Genomic DNA, 26,151 nt, shown 5'->3' on the forward strand with positions numbered 1-26,151 from the left:
TTAAAAAAAGGGTCCTTGTAACACCAGATATGTATGTCCTTAGCTTAGGATATTATACAATAATCGCCATCTGTAATAATAGGGAATATTACGCAAAACTCTGCATAGAGGGCGTCACTAACTAACTCAATCACATGGCCTACCGTGAAACACGACAATCGAAAGTTCGGTTTCTACCTCTCTATCACTCTTGCTTATTCGATCGATAGAGTAACAGATAACGAAATTTCGATTTTCGCGTTTCGCGGTAAGCCACCTGTAAACAAACCGCCTAGATTCATATATGTATAAGTTACTCTATGGTTTACTAAACAAATTAGTGCTGCACTCTGGCGGCAGAATATTGCAGTAATACTCCCTATTATCATTTCACCCTCCAGGTTAGCAATAATTTTATCCGCCTTGTTGACTTCACCACTTTCACCAGTCACATTTTTAGTTCAACCTAATAAACCAGCCAACTATAGGTATTCAAATTTGCCACCAAAAATTCGTTTGCCATACTACAATTCCTTGCTCATTTCTTTCCACTCTTTGATATAATTTAAAGAACTAACTATATTAATATCATATCCTGGACATCAGAATTCATCACCAAATATTTATCTATGCATATGCACCGATCTTGATTCAATTAAATTATCTTCTTTAATAAATAAATAATTTAAAATAAAAATAAAAAATAAAATGCGTTTATTTTCAGACAACAAGGTCCATAGTATTGTTAGTACGTACTTAAAATAACAAATATAAACTAAAATTACAACTTAAAATTAAAAACTAAAATTATTAATACTAAACTAATAGGTACTACAACTAAAATGAGTTAGTATTACTTAATTTAATAACAAAAAATCTAAAACTAAAAGCCCTGCATGGCAGCCCAGCATTAATTAAATGGGCAAGTAATTTTCTTGATACAACCGAATTTAATCAATTAAAATAATACATAAACTAAACATAAAACTAATTAAAAACTAAACTTAAATATAAACTAAATAAGTATAAAAAATTGCCTACTGAAGCCCGTCCCGGGCTGCCCCCGACGCAAAGGTGCCCATCACGCTCGCTGCGTTGCCGCGTTGGACTGCGATGGACAGCCTTTGCATCAGGAAAAACCCGGAGCGGGGGTCAAGGCCTCTTTCTAGCAGACGACGACCCAGCTCCCGGAGGAAGGACATACCCTCAGCGCACCAGCAGCCTGAGGTCTCGACAGCGAGGGGGACGAATAAGTACCCGCTTAGCGCAGAGTATTTAGCTTTTTTAAGGGACGCCGCGTGCTCAGCAGCCGCTCCTGCCGACCGTATTGTGCGGCTAAGATGCGAGGCGGCGAAAGTACTGACGCACGTGGCGTCCCATAATAAGCACTTACCTCTTTCCCACGGCACCAGGGTCAAGCCGTCAGGCCTTTTGCCGTCCGATCGGCTGAGACCTGGCGGCTCAAGCATGCATGGGACATTAGCTAACACTAAGGCTCTTCTAATAATGTCATTAAGAGCATGGTGCCGTGGGAACCTCCCAGCGCAACGGCAGCAGCTCAAGGCATGGTGACCGTTGCTCTCCACAGTGGAACCGCAGATGCATTGGTGTGGTTGGCATACGTCACAACCTAAGCGGAGAGCAACGGCCACACGCATCGAGTCGCTGTCTAGTAAGGTGCCTAAGTTTGGGGAGGGAAGAGCGTGTAGCCAGGCTCCAGATTCAGGCCTGGAGGCAGCGATTAGCCTGGCTCTGTCAGAACCAGCAGCGGTATGAATAAGACTGTCGAGTAGTCTCTTTACCACGACGTCATCCCATAAACGCTGGCGGTAAGGTTTGTCTGGTACTGGCGCATCAGAGTTCAGAGTCTTCCAAGCCGACAAAGCCTCGGCGGCATAGGGTATTGTGGCCTTGGCACCATCTAAAGGTAAAATTTTAGTGACAAGGTCCACAACCCCGGCCGCCGACGCAAGGAAGGCCGGAAGGCTTACATCTCGTGAGCGTCGTATACCCAGACCGCCATTGCGAATAGGTAAAGAGGCCTGGTCCCACTGGTCATGGTTGAGGGATACATTTAAAAGACACTCAGCAGATTCTTTTAGTGCCAGGTCGAATGAGTCCATGTGTGTGGGGTGTAGCCAAGTAGGCACTGTGCGTAGGAAGTAGGTGATTCTGGGGACGGCGAAGCAGTATCTTAGCAAAGTCAGAGCTACATGTGCCGAGAGCTTTCTAAGCCTTTCTCTTGCTAATAAGAGAAGTTGTTCTCTTGTCTTAAAAGCTCCAGGAACAGCATCGGGAAATATAGGGGAACCCAAGAGGTGAAAGTTTTGACTGGACAGCTCTTTGAGACCAGGTAGTAGGGTGCTAAACGAAGGTAATGAGGAATGTGAATTGGCGCTGCAGGGGAAGAATTCACATTTGTTGGTGTTGAATTCGAGGCCCAGATTATGGAGGAGTGGGAGGAGTGTGACCAAGTCTTGGTATACTTCTTCAGGCTTACCACCAAGAGTGCCATCATCTAAATACCAAACGTTTAGTGGAGATTGAGGACCGGATATTGCTTTTTGGATGGCGAGGCTAAAGATCAGGGGGCCAAGCGGATCCCCCTGCTGAGCCCCCACCTGAGACTGGATGAGGGACTCATTGAAAAAAAGTTTAGACGGAGATGAGTAAACTTGGTGAAGAAAGGGGTACAGTATTGGTATTTTCTCCCTAACTTCAGATAAGAGTACGTCCCGCTCTACGGAATTAAACGCATTTTTTAAATCTATCTTAATGATAACGGAGTCTGCGTTTTTAGGGTCAAGAACGAAGGCTCGAGTGGCGTGAATAGCAGCTTCACAGCCAAGTTTCGTGCCGAAACCTAATTGGTAAGGCTGCAAGTAAGACGCCATTTCGTCACGCACAGCTCGACAACCTAACTTGGCAGTCAGGCGGCGAAATACGCTGCCAATAGCGATAGGCCTTAAGCCACCATCTTTTTTTGACAGCGCGCACAGCGACGCTCCGTAAATATACGGGGAAACTGCTGGATTTAGCTGGCCACTGAGTAGGAAATTGCAGAGTTTGGTTAAATATTCAAGCAACCGAGGCCCATTCTCGCCAGCAGCACTGGAAGTGAGCTCTTTCAGGTGTGATGGACGGATGCCATCCAGGCCGGCAGCAGAGCTATTGTTGAACGAGCCTAGCGCCTGTGAGACTTCTTCCAGCTTGACAGAGAGAGCGGGACAGGAATTGTCTGGTTCAGGTGGGAAAGTCAACGGTCGAGATGGGGCTGGGTGCTTGGATACTAGGGTGGCAAGGGTTTCAGGATTGGGCGGCGCTATTCCGTCATCCGACATAAGAACCCGTACTGCCCCTCTAAGGTCACCCTCGTAAACTTTGGACTCTATAGTTCTGAGAATCGAGGGCGGTCTCAAAGCGGCCGGCTCAGCTTCCACAAAAAGAGAATCGATTACCCCAGAAGATACAATGTTCCGTTTAACTTTGGTTGTTAAGTTGCCTGCGCTGGTTGAATCTGGCGCCTTTAGAGCAGAGTAGGCAAATGAAAGCAGAGCAAACCAGTCTGGAGTGCCGTTGTTCTTAATACATTGTTCGATAGCCTCGCACAATTTACCTGCCGCCAGGTTGCGAGCCCCCTTAGGTATGTGACGCAACACTCGTACAGATTGCTTTAGGGTAGCAAGGTCATCTAGGTCTATACAACTACTGTTACCTGAGAGGGCTTGTTGCCGCTGTTGTGGCTGAACTGTTAGAGTAGGAGGAAGGGCGGTGGGTCGGGTTCTATGCTTGCGGGTAATATGTACCTTCAGCCCGTGCTCGGTGAAGGTACGCGAAGAGTTAGGGCTGTAGGGGCACTGCGAAAGGGTCGTAGCCTGCATAAGTAACAAACTAACAATTAAAACTAAGTAAAAAGTACAGAGTCTTAAACTAAATACAATAGGATAGTAACTAAATTAACACAGCAACTTACAAAATAAACATTAGAAAAGAATATAAGATTATTTTGTCCGTCATTTTTAAATTACATAAGTATATCAAATAACAAACACAAACCACTAAATAAATTCACAATTAACGTCTGGCACGGTACGGCAGAGTCGATACTCTCTCGATGTGTGGTGCACCGGTGCACAGTCGCCTCTAGCGACGGCAGCGGGGACTTTTCGTCGTAGCCGGAACGCTGGGTAGAGACGGGGCGTCGAAAGAGGCCTTACGGTGGGCGAAAACCGGCACTACGATGGGTAGATCTAGATTTTCACAGGAGCCTTCGGGGACATCGGGAAACAATGAATTTGAAAGGGTTGTAATGCGATTTCAAACCGTAACACATAATTCTTGCATTGCTTGTTTTCACATATATATGTACATACTATTTATCACAGATGATTTTCGTAAAACTGTACCCCGAGAATTGAATTGTTGTATTTATACAATATTACAAATTTAAATGAATTTTTCAATATGTGAAAAAATTTTTCGTGGCAGCTGTCAACCTGTCAGGTTTTTTTTTTCAGTAAATAAATATATTTACTTGAATGATTCATAAATAAAAAAAAAAAAAAAAAAAAAATTAATCAATTGAATGGATTTTAAACGGTATAATCGGCATATTTTCCTTGTTTTTGAAAATACCGGGATCCCGGTATTGCATAAAAAAATGCCGGTATTGAAAAATGCGTTTTTACAGACGGGATCCCGGTATTTTGGGATCCCGGGATCCCGGTATTGGAAGCCCTAGTGGGAATAACCCCGTATTGCAAACCGGGAAATGAAACAGAGTGGTGGTATTCGCGACTATCCACTGGAAAGCCATTTATTCTCTTTCACATTTACAGAGATATTCTACTTTATGAACATCATAGGCATTATATTGTCATTAATAACAAAGAAAATTAGGCGTGATATATACAGAGGATTTAAAATTGTATTGAAAATTCTGTTTGCATTTAGATATTTATAAGCACTATACAACTTTATATAATTTGAAGTAAGCACATTTTGAATAGGTTCTAGAATCTATATATTAATAATATTTTATGTTTAACCTCACTGCTATTGCGTATAAGTGCAAGATTTACATTATATCGGGAACAAAGCTAATAGACTTGTGATTGCTCTGTTTAGGAATATATTATGCTAGAATAAAAAGAGAGCATTTAAAATAAACCGTGTATACTTAAACACTAAATCTCCCTTTCACAAGTCATCTAGCTACCCACAAGCATTATTATTCATTTCTCAAATGAAATATTCTAACGCCTAATATCTTAAAATAATCTAATCGTGAACTAAACAGTTACCAAAGGTACTCAGTATCGTACCAGCGTATAGTACAAATTTTATGGCACAAAATATAATATTGGAAACACTTGCAAACGGTAACAAAAGAATATCAAACTGATGATTCACGTTTTTAGCAACAACATCGAGGTATTTCGGAAGTGTTTTGAAATATAAAAAGTCAGACAGTTTTAGCAAATCGTTATCATTATCACATTCAAATTCAAGTATTTGTGCTTTCACAAATCGATCAGATATGAAAAATTTGATCAACCTAACTATTGATATAGTAAATGCTGAGCTTATAGCTCAAAAGTAAAATACCAGGGGCAGGGGCCCGTTTCTAAAAAGCTTGTAACTTGTAATACAAGTGGATGTCCCTTTCTAACAAAAGCTGTCAAAAAGTGACATCCGCTTGTATTTGAGAAACAGGCCTGTGTTAGAATTAAAGTTTAAACAAATGAAGTAAGAGTTGGTGTCAGTGTAACATTGATCTACATAAGATGTGAACGTGCATGGCGGCACCGGCTAGTTCGTTGAGAGCGACTGCTAAACGGGTCCTAGGGCACGGACGAGCCGAAGGGCACGCCGCCACACCTTTCATTTTTTATTGAATGGAAATATGCACCAGAAATGTATTATTAGATGTAATTAATGATCACCTTTTCTTGTATCCAGAATTAGACAGTAAAACGGAGCTAGGCGCATGTATTTCATGTGATTACCGCATTTATGAATTATGATATATGGCTGTTAATTCTTAACACGTGAGTCTTAAAAATCATATTTTAACACAAATATGCCTAAGGTAAGGTGGGGTAATACTATCACCGGGGTAAGACTTGTACGGAATCCTCATACTGTTAGTCTTGCCCTGAGCAAAATAAACTATGTTAGTCTTACCCCACCTTACCACCCACCCCACCTTAAATTTATTTTATTTTTTCACACTGCTGACAGTTTATCTAATTCTGGAACACCTATAGGTGTACATATTGCATATAAAAAATGTTTTACATATCTTGATACATTACATGATCACACTATATCAAGATGTAACTATTGACTCGGATTACGAAATCCACACAATACAAAAGAAAAAAAAAACGGAATATTTCTCAATGTTTTTTTAGAAGTTAAACATATTTAGCTGGTAAGTACCGTAAACTATATACCTACAAAAAATTGACAGTATCATGTAATCAGTGCTTTAACTAAGCATAGAAGAAACAAGCAGCTTCTGAATAATCAGAAAATACCTGTATTTGTTAAATAAATTAAGTTTTGTGACTGTTTTCTTCGATCAGGCATAAAAAAAATAGCACATTTTAGATTCACATGACAAATTATTAATTTTCTCGTGTACAATTCAGAACAACAATCAAATTACAGTCCGTGAACCCTAATAATGATGTTCAGGGGGGACAATTAATTGGCTGTGTAAAAATATTTTACTTATTAAAAATAAAAGTCTTATACCGACACTATAAGTTCTTAAAATATAACATGTATTCGTAGAGTAGCGCTTGAATTTTCGTAACTTTATTAATAGGAGTTTTAAAATGCGACATACTTCATTACTTAAGTATCTACTACAGAAAAATATTTCTCTAAACTTTTCCTAGCTATGTACTTTGTAAACAAAAATCTTATATTAGATTGCATTGAATTGCTAATGACGTAACTACAAAGTAAACTTTTCTTCAACGTTGGATAAGAGATTCTAGCAAAATCAAATCTCTAAGACACTTCAATAGGTACTCTTCAATCTCTTTATAGACTCAAATATGTCGATCCGCAAGAAAAAAGAGTTTTAGGCAATTGCGTCAGTTTGCAAAATAAGCATTATTCCACGTAAGGTTCCCTTTTAAACGGACGACACTGACTTTTTTTTAATTAGAATCATTGGTGTGAGTCAATCGGTCCTCGCTAGAAATACGGGCGGCCATTTGCTCTTTGTCAGTTAAGCAGGCCACTAACGAGCCTTCCAAATCAAATGGATGCCGTTACAATGGATTCATCCAAATGGCCGTCCATTTGGATGAATCCATCATCCTAATATTAAACATTGTACGTTTTTGACATTCACGGACCGATTTTGGATTGCAGCCACCAGCCACGCTATTTGGACTGTTGAAAGGCTCGTCAGTGGCCACCTATAGAAGCTATATGTAATGTCATGATAGCCTGGTCTCTGATCCAGAGGTTCAACAAATTCACACATGCGATTTATGCGGAAAGAAGTGCCGTGCAGCGATAGGCTTGCTGATAGCCATTGGCGGAAATGCATTGGCCGTATCAACCGCTCTTGACACAGCGTTGCAACAATCATCCGTCAGGGATGCAGTGGCCATTGATGATGACACTGCACTATACTTATTAAAACACTAGGTTCCGTACTGAACTGTTTTTCCCCAGTATTCGGGTAAACCTTCGTCTAATTTACTGTTACATAACTGTTACTGATTATTAACGTTGTCAATTGATTTTAGTCAGCACCAATAATATCGTATGCAACGATTCACCAAAAGTATCTACCAACCTTGAATAGGTACTTTTTAAAATAGATATACACGGTGGCTAAAAATAACTGCATTCCCGTTGCCAGGGAGGTTTTGGGATTATACTGAGCAACTTTTACTATGTGACCAACCCAGAAATCGCGTAAAACAATTACCCTCCTATAGAAAATGGACCAGCCAAAACGTATGAAACAGCCAATTCTTTTTTTCGTGATTTCGGGATAAGTGTCATAATAAAGTTGCTCAGTATAATCCCAAAACCTCCCTGCCAACGAGAATGTACTTATTTTTTAGCCACCCTGTATATCAGTATCGAAGTGCGTTCGCGTTGAAAAGTATCTGCTAAAGTTTAATTGTTCTATAAGCAGGTATTTATAAGTGACTTATATATACCTGCTTATAGAACAATTGAACTTTATCTACTGATACTCGTAGAGCTTAACAAAAAGAGTTATATAATATAACTCTTTTTGTTAAGCTCTATCAGTAGATACTTTTGACGTATAACTATGTCGCTACTTTGGATGCTGACCGTACAATCGGATTTTTAATTATTTTAGTAAATTGACAGCATTTAAAATGTCAAAGTGTACAACAAAGGTAAGACCGCGTGTTGTCTTCTGCTTAATTTACATGTGCTTATTTACTTTTGGCGACAAATAAGAATATTTATATTGCGTCGTAAATACTTGTAACTCAGTTTACTCCAGCTAATTAAATAACTTAAATGGCTACACTGCAAGGCTAGAATGAATCAGTGGTAAACCCGAGATAATTGCTCACCGAGTAAGAGCAGTGGAAATGCGGCGTAAGCATGACTTGTCCGCGCAGCGTACCCTACAGCAATTATAAACCAGTGGGCGCAGCACGGTTCCATTTTTATCGTCTATCACTATGCGCGTCCCTTTCGCACTTACGTACTTGTTAGAACGTGACAGGCATGGTGACAAGGGATAAAAACGCGACCGTGCTAAGCCGCCAGGAGTTGTGTTCTTGGTAAGATAAAAATCTTACTACCGCATTTATTATACCAGTTATGCAACGTCCTGGGGCCTAGGGCTCAAGAGAGTAGAGACAAGGGTTTGTGCACAAATCACGCGAGGTGTTTTCCGCTACTTTTTGAACCCTCCTCCCCCTTGGTGATATTTGGTGAGGTTTTTGGCTACACCCCCTCCCCTTTTTGAAATATTTCCATCCGACCGGTCAAGACCACGCGCTCCAAAATGTCGTATAATAGACTCTATTTTGAAGTGCGGAGAGAAGATTTATGTTTAACGAAACCGGGAAAAAGTATCTACTCGTCTTTTTTTTTTCTTAGTTTCGTTCACTGTAGAAGAATACACGTGAGGTCTGCTTATACCCCCCTCCCCCAACGTGATCTGTCGTGATTTTATTGTGAAAATCGAACCTCGCGTGACTTGTGCTCAAACCCCAATCGTTTATGGAACACGTCAATCAAAACTTGAATTGCATTTATATAGGAGGCAAATCGAGCCGAATCTCCTGATCGAATGGATGGAAAGCAATCACCGTCGCCCATGGACACCTACAACAGCAGCGGGGTGCAAGTGCGTTGCTGGCATTTAAGACGGGAGTACGCTCTTTTTCTTGAAGGTCATCTCGGTCGGGATATACATTTTTACAGATGTATAGTTCGTTTTTTTTAGCATTAGAAATAAGGTAAACAATCTTGATGCGTCTTTTAATTGAAAAACCCATTTTAAAAACAAGTTACGGCAAATATGTAACAATTCTGAATCTAATACGATCATTTATATTCTTCTGCTTTCATAAGTAATAGTAACTGATTTTTGAAAGGCGTTTTTCAATTAAAAGACATGTCAAGGTCGCTTACCTTCTTTCAAGTTCTTTCTAGAACACACGTTCGTACGTTTCCGTGAAAATACGAAGGAAAATCCACTACATCTGTACATACTAATAAATTTTGACTTTTCGCTGGCCCAATATTACAGGGTTCTATGTTTCACTTTTATCGAACTGAACTTTGCACATTGTCATAGCATTAAGTCGAATTTTAACCATCTTGAAAATGTAACATAGAACTTTGTAATATAGATCCAGCGATTTATTACTTTAAAGATTGGCGTTTTTGATAAACGATTGTCATCTTGGCGACGGGACCTAACAACAGAAAATTGTAACTGACCATGCCAAACCTAAATATGTTGGTAAACCGCATTCAAACTCATGGTGAAAATTTAACAGATTGTTGCATAATATAGGCTGCGTGAAGTTCCGGTTTCGTGGGTCCTTTAAATGTTTGAGTTCATTCATATTTTGCACATACATTCGCCTAAATGATTTCTTTATATTATCGTTGCCACATGAATTTAGTCAACAATGAGATTCTGTATAAAAATGAAATCTCGCGTATTATTAGTTACCTATGTTGTAAGGTGAGTATTACCGAATAGCACTTTTTTTATTATTAATTTACTTGTCTATTTGATCGTTTTAGAGATTAGGTATAGAACTAGAGAATTCATATCATTTGCATTATCAGCAAAATGCAAAAACAAATTTCCGTAAAACAGAATAACCGATGAATGTTCCCTTGACCCTCATAATAAGTGCAAGCACTCAATAACTGCATTTTTTTGATAAATTCCAAGGTAACCCAGTAGGTAATTAGGTATTACATCTATTCGCTCGAATATCATGAACGCGGCTCGTGTTAAGTAGGTATTTTTTATCAAAAAAAATAATCGTGTCATATATTTTAAGATCCTTATTGAAGATATTAGATAGTGTGCCCAAGAATTGTGATAAGTTTTTATTATTTTATTGTGAATCGAACTGTAATATTCGTTTAGGCATGTACACGTTAAAAATTTAAAGCTGCATTTATTTATAAGTATTATATTATCCTAGATTAGTAACTTAACCTCGTCGCGTCACATTTCTTAGTAAGATCAACTTCTTGTCCAACTTCGCAGAACTATTAAACATATTTCTATGGAGATTTCAAACATCGCTATAAATACTGAGAAAAATGCATCCTGTAATTTAAATTCTGATTGAATTTGAAGTCCAAAGAATATGCAGCAATTTCTTTCATATTAATTCTAAATAGATGATACATATCCTCAGCTACTTTCGAGTAAAACAATTGTCAACCTCAATATTTATCATTTCTTATCAAAACTTTTGATTTTGAACCGTAATTCGTTTGGTTTAATTCCATTTTCGCCCAAAGGCCCGGGACGCACGCTCCGAGCGTACATACTTGAGGCTTACATCGTCCGCCATACATTTGTTTTAACCAATGTATGGCGTACGTATGTAGGCGCATTCTGGGCGTAAATACGTATCGTGGAAGCGTAAGTGTCACATTGACTGACAACGGCCACTAGCTATTAAGTTATACATTTCTAATAAAAGTATCTTTCCTCAAAGTTCGAGGTGCGTCGTAGTTGAGTTTTATTGCTTTTGTCAATTCTAAATTATTCACTAAAATATAGTAACTACTTGTGATGTGGTTTATTTATTAACTTATTAACATAAGGTGTTTGTGAATTGAAGTATGTTTAAGAATAAACAAAATTGAGACCAAATTGAATATATCCCGCGCCAGCCATAATAGGTTAGTTTCTTTAACGATCAAAATCAACTCAACTAAATACAAAATAACGTCCCTAAGTGCATTAGTATGGTCTTGAAAGTCTCTTAGTGAAAATGTTGAAATCGATTACTGTAGGTAAACAATAGAATTTATTAATAGAAAACTAACCTATTACGTCAAGAAGAATGTAGACGCCCTTACTGTCGATAGTCTTAGTAGGTGCCTCGATACTACTAATTTACTTCTTCTTCTTCCTCGCGTTATCCCGGCATTTTGCCATACTATTAATTTACTTAATCTAACATAATTGTAATGCGTTTATTTCGTCCTGAAAAATATAGCTGCCTCGTTCAATAGCAAAACTTATTATTATGGTACTTAATAAAAATAATGTAGTAAAAATAAATTCATTCACTCTCTACAACTAAACTAAATATAAACAAGCAACCCGTTCCGTTCTGGAACGCATTGCACGTACACTTTTGTAAAGCTCAGATTCTAATGTAATTAAAATCACATTTCATTAAATATCTTTGGATACGACCAAATAAAATTACCGTATAGCGTACAAAAATACAAACAATATACAAGAATGTCAAATATAATTATGGGAATTAGGTAAGTGCCCTAATATTTTGTGCTATTCTGTACGGAAAGGGACCTTATGAGCACAAATGCTTAGTTATTGTATTAGCGAAGGTATCTTTTTGTACAGAACGGCACATTAGCGCATCACGTTAGCACTAGTAATCCTTCAAGCTCCTTTAAGTGCTCTAAAGGGCTATTACAATTTATACACTATTCAAGTGTTGCGCATTTAAAAAGGACAGATGTAGCCGCAAATAGATCGGCGGTATAGGTCCTTGTGGGTCATTACCCGTTGCACGAACGTTCATTAAAGCTAATTTTCTTTCGAACATTCCTAACCGCATCACCGAAGGATGTAATTATTAGTGCAGTACATAATATAATTATTAATAAATACAGTTGGTTTCGGAAACCACTGGAATATTTAATCGCAGTAAATAGTTTAAATGTTAAGGCAGATTGAAATGTTACCTACTGCAATAAACGACAAGTGGTTGTAGCAGTTTACTGTTTAGAACATTGACTTTTCTTTCCTATTAACGCATCTAGATAGGATTAACTGTCGCTAAATGCATCCCAAATTTACTTAAATCTGAATATAAACGCATATTTTTACATATGCGTTAATTATCACTGCCATAATCTCGGTAAAGTTTTATACATATCGGAATTATCACTAAAATAGCTAAAACCACGAACGTCCGTGCAACGAGTAATCATCATTCCCGTAATTGTTATTGAGATTCGGTCACAGCATGTCCTGCACATGGGACGTGTCCAGATTCGTGATAAGGGTCTTCAGGAAGGTCATCTCCTTCCGCGCGTTCTCTAGTATGACCCTGGGGTCTTGTGACGTGCAGCGGAGGCAGTTGGGCGCGAACACCATAGCGAGGTTCGCAGAGTCCATTTTCGTTTGACTTACTACTTCGGGAGCGGTGAATTGTTGGAGGAAGCTTATGAGATAGGTTAGTACCTGTAACAAACAATTATAATATTTATTGATTTCCGTTTCAACTTGGGTAGAAATGTTTTCATATGACTCTCCGGATTTTCTCTACAGGCCCTGTAGACAACATACCAATCGCTAATGTACGTAGCGAACGAAACGCAACTGTCACGGTCACACTAATATGGAAGAGTGATAGAGATACACAAAGCGAACATTTCTCGTATACGCGGCGCTTCACGTTTTAACTTCGTTATACTTAATTAGCTAGACCAGTTAAGAGCGCTCTTACAAGAAAAGTCGAAATAATGCAAAATTGATGATACTAGTCGACGAAATTCAGGACTTTGCGCTCATTATTAGAAACAATGAGTACTTGTTCCAGTAAAAGCGTCTTCTTATCTTTATAAATATCGTTGTAAATATTAGAAAAAGGACTTATTAAATTAGTAATGATTTTTTTTCTGATGGTCGTTTCCGAAAAACCCCGTGAAGCACTGAATGGCGAGCTCTTATTTGGAAATGTTGAGAATTTTACTCTGCTAAACCTGGCTATTTTGTATTACTAATACCCTGTACTTTAGGCATATCAAACTATATTTTTCCTACATACCTTTGAGAAAGAGAAAATCAAAGTAAAACGAACTCGATTTTCTCTCCGAAACAAGTGTCAATTCCTACGAAAATCTACTTAATATCGAAGTCATTTTCATACTCAAGCAATCTGCAACGTTTGCTTATACTGTTGGTATACATTAGTGTTTATGAAATTCTACTATAATTTTTTGGCAATTTTTTGAAAACTACTCTATATTACCGATGACGCGCGCTGCGCCAGCTCAGTGCCGCGGCAGAGCTTGTAGAGGCAGGACGTGTGTCGGTCGGCTCCGCACATTTTCAACGGCGACAACGAGATTTTTTATCATTGTGTGCGGCGGGCGCCGTGTAAAACGCTATACTGTGTGCGTGTAAACCGCAACGAGACTTCATTTAATCATTTAATCATTTAATCATTGCAATCATGTACAACATTATAAATATACAAGGTACAAACATAAGTGAACATGAACCCGGACAGGGTATAGCAATTACTTTGATCCTAGCACTGTTTTTTTATAGTATTATAATTTATAATGGTACAGTTTAATAAACTACCGGACAGGATTAAAAATATTTGAAACGACCTGACATTCTATATGTATTTATTTGACTCAAGATAGTACTCAGGGTCTGATGATGGAGCCGGAAGGTGGTCACCGGTACCAATCAACCATGCAACTAAACCACTTCGTGTTTAGGCTCGTTTTATTCATCTCAACAAGATCTTTGACACAAGATAGTACTCAGGGTCTGATGATGGAGCCGGAAGGTGGTCACCGGTACCAATCAACCATGCAACTAAACCACTTCGTGTTTGGGCTCGTTTGATTCGGCTCAACAAGATCTTTAACTTAAGATAGTACTCAGGGTCTGATGATGGAGCCGGAAGGTGGTCACCAGTACCAATCAACAATGCAACTAAACCACTTCGTGTTTAGGCTCGTTTTATTCGTCTCAACAAGATCTTTGACTTAAGATAGTACTCAGGGTCTGATGATGGAGCCGGAAGGTGGTCACCGGTACCAATCAACCATGCAACTAAACCACTTCGTGTTTGGGCTCGTTTGATTCGTCTCAACAAGATCTTTGGCACAAGATAATAATCAGGGTCTGATGATGGAGCCGGAAGGTGGTCACCGGTACCAATCAACCATGCAACTAAACCACTTCGTGTTTAGGCTCGTTTGATTCGTCTCAACAAGATCTTTGACACAAGATAGTACTCAGGGTCTGATGATGGAGCCGGCAGGTGGTCACCGGTACCAATCAACCATGCCACTAAACCACTTCGTGTTTAGGCTCGTTTTATTCGTTTCTATAAGATCTTTGACACAAGATAGTACTCAGGGTCTGATGTTGGAGCCGGAAGGTGGTCACCGGTACCAATCAACCATGCAACTACACCACTTCGTGTTTAGGCTCGTTTGATTCGTCTCAACAAGACCTTAGACACAAGATAGTACTCAGGATCTGATGATGGAGCTGGAAGGTGGCCACGGGTAACAGTCTACCATGTAACTGAACCACTTCGTGTTTGGGCTCGTTTGATTTGTCGCAACAAGATCTTTGACACAAGGTAGTACTGAGGGTCTGATGATGGATCCGGAAGGTGGTGACCGGTACCAATCAACCATGCAACTAAACCACTTCGTGTTTGGCTTCGTTCGATTCGTCGCAACAAGATCTTTGACACAAGTTAGTACTCAGGGTCTGATGATGGAGCTGGACTGTGGCCACGGGTACCAGTCTACCATGTAACTGAACCACTTCGTGTTTGGGCTCGTTTGATTCCTCGCAATAAGATGTTTGAGACAAGATACTACTCAGGGTCTGATGATGGAGCTGATGATGATTGACAGGTACCCGTCGCCACCTTCGCGCTCCATCATCAGACCCTGAGTACTACCTTGTGTCAAAGATCTTGTTGAGATGAATAAAACGTGCCTAAACACGAAATGGTTTAGTTGCATGGTTGATTGGTACCGGTGACCACCTTCCGGCTCCAACATCAGACCCTGAGTACTATCTTGTGTCAAAGATCTTGTTGAAACGAATAAAACGAGCCTAAACACGAAGTGGTTTAGTTGCATGGTTGATTGGTACCGGTGACCACCTTCCAGCTCCATCATCAGACTCTGAGTATCACCTAGTGTCAAAGATCTTGTTGAGACGAATCAAACGATCCTAAACACGATGTTGTTTAGTTGCATGGTTGATTGGTAATGGTACCTTCCAGCTCCATCATCAGACCCTGAGTACTGTCTTGTGTCAAAGATCTTGTTGAGACGAATCAAACGAGCCCAAACACGAAGTTGTTTAGTTACATGATAGACTGGTACCCGTGGCCACCTTCCAGCTCCATCATCAGACCCTGTGTATCTTCAGTGTCAAAGATCTTGTTGAGACGAATCAAACGAGCCTAATCATGTTACTACATGGTTGATTGGTATCCGTGACCACCTTAATCATCATCAGATCCTCAGTACCAGTTCGTTTTTAAACCCTCGTTGATACAAACTTTACAACCTATAGGTACCAAATGCAATGACGAAACATGTAAATAAGCGAGTAGGTACCTATAATTTCTTTCGAGTAATATACCTTCATAAGTACGAGTATGGGGCTATTCATAAATTACGTCGTTTCAAATGGGAGGAGTGGGGGGGGGGTCTGGACATCGGATGATGGTAACATAACGTAGGAGGAAACAGATTCATCCGAAGCTTGATTTTTGGATGATTTGAGGGGTGGGGGGGGTCAAAAATCGTCAAAAATAGATGACGTAATTTATGAACAGCCCCTATGTACATTTGCACTGCATTTAGTATTTTCGTACTTACCAAATAACAGTTTTAGAACTTTAAAAGTTAAGTACAGTTAGTTTTGTTATGGTTGATTTCAATATGCTTCGCGAAGGATCAAGAATGTTTAATCCATCATTGTAGTGCGAGTGTGGTAGAAGGGATCGGCGTACTGAGCTCGCACGGCCTGCCGCAGCGCGTAAAATACCTAAACTCGCTCAACGCCGAAATGTAATAGCGCTCTTAAGTCATGGCACTCGTTTATGTGCAATGTATAGTAGTTGACGCATTAGCTTAATTGGCAGTGACCCTGTCTAGGACACGGTTCCGGGTCATCCCCGTAAGGACATATGTAATGAGCACGTGTTTTTTCAAGCTCTAGTAGACATAATTAATTACATATAGAATGCGTCTAAGCTAACTCTGCACTAGTTTGCAGTGACAAAGAGTGTAAGTGTCAATATAAACGTCATATTTTTAAATAAATATTTGGGGACATTCTTACATAGATCGACCTAGCCCCGAACTAAGCTAAGCTTGTATTATGGGAACTAGTCGACGACATACATGAATAGATAAAATACATAGGTACTTATACATATATGTATACGTAGAAAACATCCACACCTCAGGAAAAAATATTCGTGATAAACACACAAATAAATACCCTTACCGGGATTCGAACCCGGGACGTCCAAATTCGTAGGCAAGGTCACACCGACTGAGCTATGAGGCCGTTTTTAGGGTTCCGTACCCAAAGGGTAAAACGGGACCCTATTACTAAGACTCCGCTGTCCGTCCGTCCGTCCGTCCGTCCGTCCCTCCGTCCGTCCGTCCGTCACCAGGCTGTATCTCACGAACCGTGATAGCTAGACAGTTGAAATTTTCACAGATGATGTATTTCTGTTGCCGCTATAACAACAAATACAAAAAAACAGAATAAAATAAAGATTTAAGTGGGGCTCCCATACAACAAACGTGATTTATGACCGAAGTTAAGCAACGTCGGGCGGGGTCAGTACTTGGATGGGTGACCGTTTTTTTTTGCCGTTTTTTGCTTTATGGTACGGAACCCTTCGTGCGCGAGTCCGACTCGCACTTGCCCGGTTTTTTTATAGGAATGTGACCAGAGAGTCTTTCGGCACTTAAAACAGTTTACAGAAAACGTATGTATCTCAACATATCGACACGCGAGTACTGATGACACCGTTAAATAACTTCCTGCTCATAATAGCATTACGTTTGCATCGTAAAGTAGCTATAGGAAATGCTTTGGCAAATGCCAACTCATCTCAAGAATAGGCATAGCCATTCTTTTTTACAAAAGCGATTGCCGTCTGACTTTTAACCCAAGGGGAAAACAATGCATTATCGGCATTAGTCCGATTTACTTAGTATATTTTAGCCTTAACAGAAATTGTTGAAACTGTGGTATTAACGCGCTCCGATCTCTGTCATCTCTGATCACTACTGATATAAATGAAAACAATGCACGCACTCTATTTATAAAGTACAGTTCAATAGAAATTGCAAGAACGGTGACGTGCATCCAAAATACCTATAAAATACCTATAATGTCAATCATGTGCGACCGTCCTAAGAGTACAAGTTCAAAACGTCAGTTGTTCTACCGGCCATGACGCGCACGCTCGACGATTACCGCGTGAGACGTCACGCGGTATACTTCGCGAACTGATTAACATATTCCGTTGGAGTTCAAGTGACCGCGTCAACCGCCTGTGCATTTACGATGCACTTTGTTGAGGTACGGTTTGTTGATGTTCTATTTTAGATCAGGGTCTCTATGAACAGTGTCAAATGCATGCATTGTAGTTATTAGTTTGACTTTTGATCGCATGTCACACTGCGGTCTAATAATTATGCATACAACATTGTTCTAGAGGCCCTGGTCCGTTTAATAAGTAAACCCCATTATCAATGTTACAATTCGTTGAAAATCAGTGCCGTTATATAGTGCCCAACTTCGCCCAAGTAAGGTGTCAATAACTTGCCATCCTTCAATAACTAGCCACCTTATACTAAAATGAATTCTAATTATAGCCTGACCAATATGTATATTCCCTTGTCACATCACAGTAAGCCTTCTACAGACCTTGCAACAAATAACTTGCGATTTTATATGATTGTCAGCTAAAGCCCAGCCAGTAATGTAGTAAATAAAGGTAGTGGACCCCGCAGTAATTCCTCAGCCAGAAAAAACTTTACAGTATGATAAAGTATCAATAAATAAAAAGTATTGTATAAATTTCCAAAGAATAATAATAATAGAATTAAAGTAAATACCTAAAGTTTTAAATCGTTAATATCTTTTTACGGAAAAATGCTCCGTTCAAACTTTCTTCACCAGACATATTCATGTAACGTATTGCAACAATATATGTGACGTCCCACGGTCAAAGGTACCTTATGGCGGGTATGGAGTTATGCATACCCCAGTAATCTACAATAAATAAGCTATCGATAACACAAAAGATCAACCTTCTAGGTTGCGTAGTTACAGAGATATGATTTTTTGAAAATAATGTTGTGAAATTAGCAACTTTACGATAGAGAAGTTTTAAGTTTAGCCGCCTAAAAAACTATGTTCCTGAAGTAAGTTACATAGTTGACTACAAATAATAATACCTTATATATGTGAGATTAAAAAAATATTGCGACTTGTTCTGTAATGCAAATAGAAACTTTTGATATCGACTGATTTATGTGTATACTAGCCAATCTCTTGAAAATAAAGTTTTATTTCATTTTCACGATTGATTACAATGAGCTCTCAAGATTTAAATTCTATCTATTAGAAAACGACACTGACAGACAGTTTAAGCAAAAAACAATACCGATTTAGAGGTGAAAATGTATTTTCTGACTTTTTCATATAAAATCACAAAATTGAATATTTTTACTTTTAATGTGACACACAATCAATTTTTCTGAGCACATATGAAAGAAATTCTGTCATTCAAATGAAATAAATCCTAAAACCCCAACTAAATACTATATTTAACCCCTTATGCCACTTTAAACTTACATAACAATAACAGTATTTGCTCCATACATTTACGAAAAGGTACCTTATGGAAATAAATCTAATAATACATCACTACAAAATATCAATCATATTACAGTTTATCTTTTATGAATAGAAAATATTAATTTACATTAAACTGCCCCAAATTTAATTAGTTCTTCGTCATAATAATCTTAAAAAAGACCAATAATTTGTATGTAATGAAAAGGTACCTTGTGATTAAGTTACATGATGAGGCATGATGATGATGGAACAGTTAGGATAAACTAATAATATTTTGGGGTTAAGATGGTATAAATCGTCTATTTCTTATCAATAATATATTTCGGTTGCTATTGAAGATAAGCGGCATTGAGGTTCAATGACCTCAGATATTCCATAAGGTAATGCGTCGGGTATTGGCATTTTTCAGCAAACCAATGGCTGATTTACTGCATGCGACCAAACCAAATGAAGATTATTCTAGTTAAGAAAGACTTGACGAGAGTAACTTTGGTATAATAGCAGGCTACTTGGATTTGTGATGTCGGTCTATGTACGGTTATAATATTTGCGAGGCGCCCCAACCAGAACTGAAATTATCAAATTAGTTTTGCAGAATGCTAATACAGTTCTCTACCAAACTTCTTTTCCCGTATTGACTAGTTTTTTTGGGAATTTTCAATCTTTTTTCCATAAGGTACCTTTTCTACTAAACTCTGAGACGACATTACTAGGCTTATAACTAACTTATAACAAAAATAAAAACAGGTAAACAAACGTTACGCATTAAGGTTTCAGATCACACAATAAAAAAAAATTGAGCATTTTTTCACCTCTTTACAAAACATTTCATATCTCCGAAACTAGAAACCCTCATAAGGTACCTTTTCCCGTGGAACGTCACATATGAAATATCAAAAAAATATCCCAGCAGAAATACCAGTATTAATAAAATAAAATTTTTTGGCGTGTCTTGGACCGGAAAATTGCTCAGTCTAATTTTTTCACTGGAATGCCATTTTATTGCCGTTTTATACCTACAAAATGAAAATCTAAAAATTTTCCACTCTCAGTTTTAATAGTTCTATAATGCATACATTTCGATACGCATTTTTTTTGGATTTTTTTACCCACTGCGCCAAATTATATTCTAAGATCATATAAGAAGAAAAAAATGACAGAGCAATTTTCCGATGAAAATGAGCGTCAAAAAAATGAAGTATCATAAAAAAATATTCTCATGTTTGACGAAACTTTTAGATTTTTTTCTAGTATCACATACTGATACAAATAACTTATTTTGTAAAATAATTTTGGACTGAGGGATTACTCGGTTCAATATATAATCAGATTTGTGTTTTTACCTAACTTAGGAGTGTTTTTTTTTGGATATTTATAATGTTAGTCTCGGCTCATACCATACAATAACCAAGCTAAATTTCATCGACTGAGAAATTAATGCATGGGTCTCCATACAACAACTTGCTTCATTTACTACACTACAGTCCAGACTGGACAATAAATATAATTTATTTTTAGTATAAGGTGGCCAGTTACTACAGAGTGGCTAGTAATTTACGATTTAAGTACTCTATTATTAAAATAATATTTTTACCAAGAAATATACACCCATTGAATATAGCTGCGTAAAAATAGTTGCGCAGCTACGCACGGCGTGTACAGCGCGTATCAGGGGCTCGTACAGTTCCCGGTACCAGAGTTGAGCACAGACAGAGGTACCACACACACACACACAGAGGTAGCACAGAGGTGCCAGCAATGCAAGCTAGAATGAACCTTATGTGGACGGGATAGTGTAAAAAATAGCTCAATTGTCGGTTCAGCGCCGGTAGACGCTGTAGCGCCCTCGAGCATGCGGCGTAGTCTGAACCCGCAGCTACGCACGGCGCGTACAGCGCGTCCGGTATCAGGGGCCCGTACAGTTCCCGGTACCAGAGTTGAGCACAGACCTCTGTGCCAGCAATGCAAGCTAGAATGAACCTTATGTGGACGGGATAGTGTAAAAATAGCTCACCAGTCGGTTCAGCGCCGGTAGACGCTGTAGCGCCCTCGAGCATGCGGCGTAGTCTGAACCCGCAGCTACGCACGGCGCGTACAGCGCGTCCGGTATCAGGGGCTCGTACACTTCCCGGTACCAGAGTTGAGCACAGACCTCTGTGCCAGCAATGCAAGCTAGAATGAACCTTACGAGGGTCGCACTGAAAGATTCGGGAATGGGACACTTAGAAATAACATAATAGAAACAGGCATATAATTTATAAAAATGTAACTCTTTATAAAACTTTTAAGGTATATTCCATTTGGTTGTCATTTGTATTTAAGAATTACTGGCAATTTGAAAATTGTATGTCGAACATTATTTGAATTTTTGGCCAAGTGATTTTTCGGATCATATTTTTAAACGGTTTTCAATATGCCCTCAGCGAACAAATAAAAGTTACAATGGGCTTCTGTTATTTTTTTATGAACTAGAGTTCATCGTACGCTCGTTTGCAGTTAAAATTAAATATGAAAGTCACTTTCATTTTATCCCATGGGTGATCTTAAAGAAGCATGTCATTCCAAAGCGACGTCAAAAATTAAAATCGCATTTGTGCTGTTAATTAAAAAGACTGCCAAAAAAGTTGCATATCGGCAGATTTCGACATTCCTAAATATTCATATGACAACAGTAAAAAAATCTTTTATATATATATATATATATGTAAAAAAACTTCAATTCCGTTGGCTACTCCACGAATTTCATACAAAACCACTAAGGCCCCAAAATCGCCATACAAAAAGGACTTTGGGATTATGAGCCGTGTGCATTACAGAATGATTACTTTCAAAAGAAAATTTATATGCGTGGTCAGTTTGAGTTTAAGTATGTATTAAAATAAAGATTGACCGTCTAGATGCGACAGTTTTCTCTATTCCCGACATTTTCAGTGCAACCCTCGTATGTGGACGGGATAGTGTAAAAACTAGCTCACCAGTCGGTTCAGCGCCGGTAGACGCTGTAGCGCCCTCGAGCATGCGGCGTAGTCTGAACCCGGAGCTACGCACGGCGCGTACAGCGCGTCCGGTATCAGGGGCTCGTACAGTTCCCGGTACCAGAGTTGAGCACAGACCTCTGTGCCAGCAATGCAAGCTAGAATGAACCTTATGTGGACGGGGTAGTGTAAAAAATTGCTCACCAGTCGGTTCAGCGCCGGTAGACGCTGTAGCGCCCTCGAGCATGCGGCGTAGTCTGAACCTGCAGCTACGCACGGCGCGTACAGCGCGTCCGGTATAAGGGGCTCGTACAGTTCCCGGTACCAGAGTTTGAGCAGGCTCGCCGGTGCGTGGGCATCTGTTCAAAAAAGTTTTTTTTAGTTACAAACAATATTTTGGATTTTATTAACTACTATATAACTATGACTGTCGTACAATAAAATTTAGGTCCTTATTTGGACTCGAAAGGACGAGCAGCACTAGAAACAAATGCTGTAATGGTATTCACGCTTTTTCCAACCCCGTAATAATAATAATTAATAATTGTAAAAATATGAACTAGTTCAGACTTAGTCGCTCCAGTATAAAAAAAAACAGGCAGACTTCAGTGTAACACAAAATAAATTACTTAACGAACAAGTTTTAAATAGTTATCGATATATTACCTATTTCAATATTAAGTGCTACAAAGCAGTCCTTCTGGAGTTCTCAAATGATATGGCACACAAACATAAACCTAAAACGAATGCTAATAAAATTGAATACCTATCGATCGATCAAACTTTCATGCATGCATGCATGCATGTTAATTATAAGATGTAATAACTACTAATGTTTTGAAAAGATGTGTCCCGTCGAGTTTGTTGCCGATCCCATATTGGGATTCCCTCCTCCAATTGAGGGGGGATTTAAATCTTCTCGAGGCAGAGGTGTATGGTTGGAGCCGGTGTAGCTTTATTTGACGTTTATAAGCGCATTGTAATAAGTATCAGGGTTTCTGGTTTCTCGGCCTTTTTAATTTCTCGAGGCACGGGAATTCTCTACCACGATTTCTCGAGTTTCTCGAGTATCTCGAGAAATTGAAAAAACACCATGTTATTTTTTTTTTTCTTTATTACTTATTCAAAATCAGACTTATACGAATCGTAGGTAAGATCAATAATCAAACATGGTAATTTTTTTGTCACCATAAATCGAAACCGAATGTTCGGCTTTGGCTCTAGTTTCGGCCGAAACCGAAACCGAAACCGAACCTTTTGTAGACTTGTTAAAATCGTTGAAAAAATGTCATAAAACCGCTTTTACACAAATAAAAATATTTAATTTGATTAATATAAATGTTAAAAACTCACCATAAATTGCATTTAATAATCAAAAATTCAACAGCAAACAAAAACAAACTATAGATGCAGGCGTGCGCGCTGGCGATGTGATAAGCTGTAGTGTATTTCTTTGGGTATTTAACAAAATGTAAACAAACCACATGCAATATGATATTTTATTAGGCAAGAATATTCAAGTCAATTTAACTCGATGTGACAAACTTACAGAAGTTTTACTACGTAATATAAATACTTACTCAACGTAACAATGAAGCTGCTAAAATTGTGATATTTTACTAATAGGAATATATCGGGATGTTTTTATTAATAGTAATTTAGTTTTGAAATATTTGTTATTACATGGTCCTATAATTCGTTTTATTTAGCATGAGAAAGAAGATACGTGATCTTGAAGTGTATTTTTATTGAAAAACACTTTTGAATAAGAAATCACGGCAAATATGTACCTAACAATTAACAAATCATATTCGATCATTTACATTATTTTGCTTTCATAAGTTTTGTGTGTATACCTACTAACATTAGTTGTAAGATTAAAATGTGTCACTAACGAAATAGATCCTTTGTTGGTCTTAAATAAATTTAATTTAATTTAATTTAATTTTATAAGTAGGTAAATGTTACATATTTACATATTTAAAGCGTTTTTCAATAAAAAGAGTTTCAAAACATGAAAATCGGTTGAAGCCAGAACGATAGGGGGCGGATCAAGGCAGTTTCATATTTTATGCTAACTACCAAATGAATGGTTTAAGACTTAAGCAGGGGGGTGTCACTACGCAGTGTAGGTACATTTGGCCGGCGGGCCTCCCGGGCAGGGCAGGCGTATGGCAATGGGCTGCCGCTCGACCGCACGATAGTCGTGTCACGTGGCGCTCGCGCAAAGAAGATTCACCGTTCGTGCGCGGTTATAAGTTTCAATTTTGTTGCAGGCGGCGAGTATAGGTATAATTTTATACCTAAATCTGACTTTAGTGAAGGAGTTTCTCCTCAAGTGTGGAGGTGCTATGTGGCATAGTATTGGTAGCCAATGGGAAAGAGTGGACTTAACCGTTCCTGATATACACCGCATAGTCTCATTCAGTTTGGTATCCACCTTGCCCACGTGAGCGCTTTCTGACCACACTGGGGCACAGTATTCCGCTGCTGAATAAACCAGTGCGATACCAGTGGTGCGCAGGCAATCGGCAGATGCTCCCCACGAGGTGCCACATAGCCTATGCAGGATATTATTTCACGTTGATAGTTTCTGGGAGAGCTTCACAAGATGTTCCTTGTACGTGAGAGATCTATCCAGAGTAATTCCACGATATTTTGGGTGCTGGTTGTATTTGAGCTTTTCCCCATTGAAATAGACCGTTGGTTCATAGGTAGCCATTTGGTTGCTCAGATGGAAGCACGATACTTCAGTCTTGCTTGCACTGGGTATTAGGCGCCAGTGTTGAAAGTATTTTGTTAGCCTTTCTAGGTCGTTGGTAAGGGTTGTTTCTCCAGAGGTGAAAGTTTTGCTCTACTAGTGCAATGTCATCAGCGTATATGAATTTTGTAGCGTCTGTAGGTGGGAGGTCGTGGATATATAGATTGAAGAGCTAGAACAGACCCTTGTGGCAAGCCATTATTTAGTTTCTTTATCTTGCTTTTAGCGTCACCCAAGAACACTTCGAACTCCCGCTCGCTCAACATACCGGTTATGAGATCCGCTATCTCCTTGCATGGAATCACCGATATTTTGTAAACTAGACTAGACTTGTTTCCACACCGTATCATAAGCAGCTGTCAGGTCTATAAACACTGCTGTGGACTTCAAGGCTTTTTGATATCCGGCTTCAATATGAGTCGTAAGGGCCAGTACTTGGTCCGTGCAGCTTCTTCCACTTCGGAACCCAGCTTGTTCAGGTGGAGTGACAACTTCTATGTACGGTTCAACTCTAGCTAAGATTAAACGTTGAAGCAGTTTAAGTGCGCAGCTTAGAAGGGTAATTGGTCTATATCTTTCAGGTTGATCCTCGGGCTTTCCCGGTTTTAGTACTGCGACTCTTTTGGATAGCTTGAACTGTTTTGGCAGTCTATTGTTCCGGAGAATATAGGTAAATAACTCAGATAGCCAGCTTACAGCAACCGCAAGCAAGCATCTGAATGATAAACAAAATCACACAGCAATATTTTAATTCGCATTTGTGCATTTTCTAGAGGATGATTCATAAACAGAGCAAGGTTTTTTTAGGGTTCCGTAACCAAAATGGCAAAGACTAGGATATGGAAGGTTAGGACCCTTATAGTTTCTTCATGTCCGTCTGTCTGTATGTAGCAGCCAGTTTGCTCGGAAACTATAAGATATATTTTAATAAAATCTAAAATATAGGTGTACCTACATGTTATCAAAAGTAAAAAATATAATTTCAAGTAAAATCAACGTATTATTATTATTATTCAGAGCCCACTGTGTCCCACTGCTGGGCAAAGGCCTCCCCCCCTCTTCCT

The 26,151-nt window shown here is 39.0% G+C and overlaps 1 protein-coding gene across 1 annotated transcript in view; it reads right to left on the reverse strand.

Moving 5' to 3' along the window:
- Positions 1–11,651: 11,651 nt before the first annotated feature.
- Positions 11,652–26,151, reverse strand: part of LOC134793784 (rho GTPase-activating protein 39) — a 41,623-nt gene continuing 27,123 nt past the window's right edge. Inside the window, exons 20-21 of the mRNA XM_063765456.1 lie at positions 22,531–22,685; positions 11,652–12,928 (exon numbers count right to left, since the gene is read on the reverse strand). Of these exons, the coding sequence (XP_063621526.1) occupies positions 12,704–12,928; positions 22,531–22,685 (380 nt within the window). The 3' untranslated portion in view covers positions 11,652–12,703. The remainder of the gene's footprint in view (positions 12,929–22,530; positions 22,686–26,151) is intronic.

The sequence above is a fragment of the Cydia splendana genome, chromosome 9, assembly GCF_910591565.1.
Source record: "Cydia splendana chromosome 9, ilCydSple1.2, whole genome shotgun sequence".
Lineage (NCBI taxonomy): Eukaryota > Metazoa > Arthropoda > Insecta > Lepidoptera > Tortricidae > Cydia > Cydia splendana.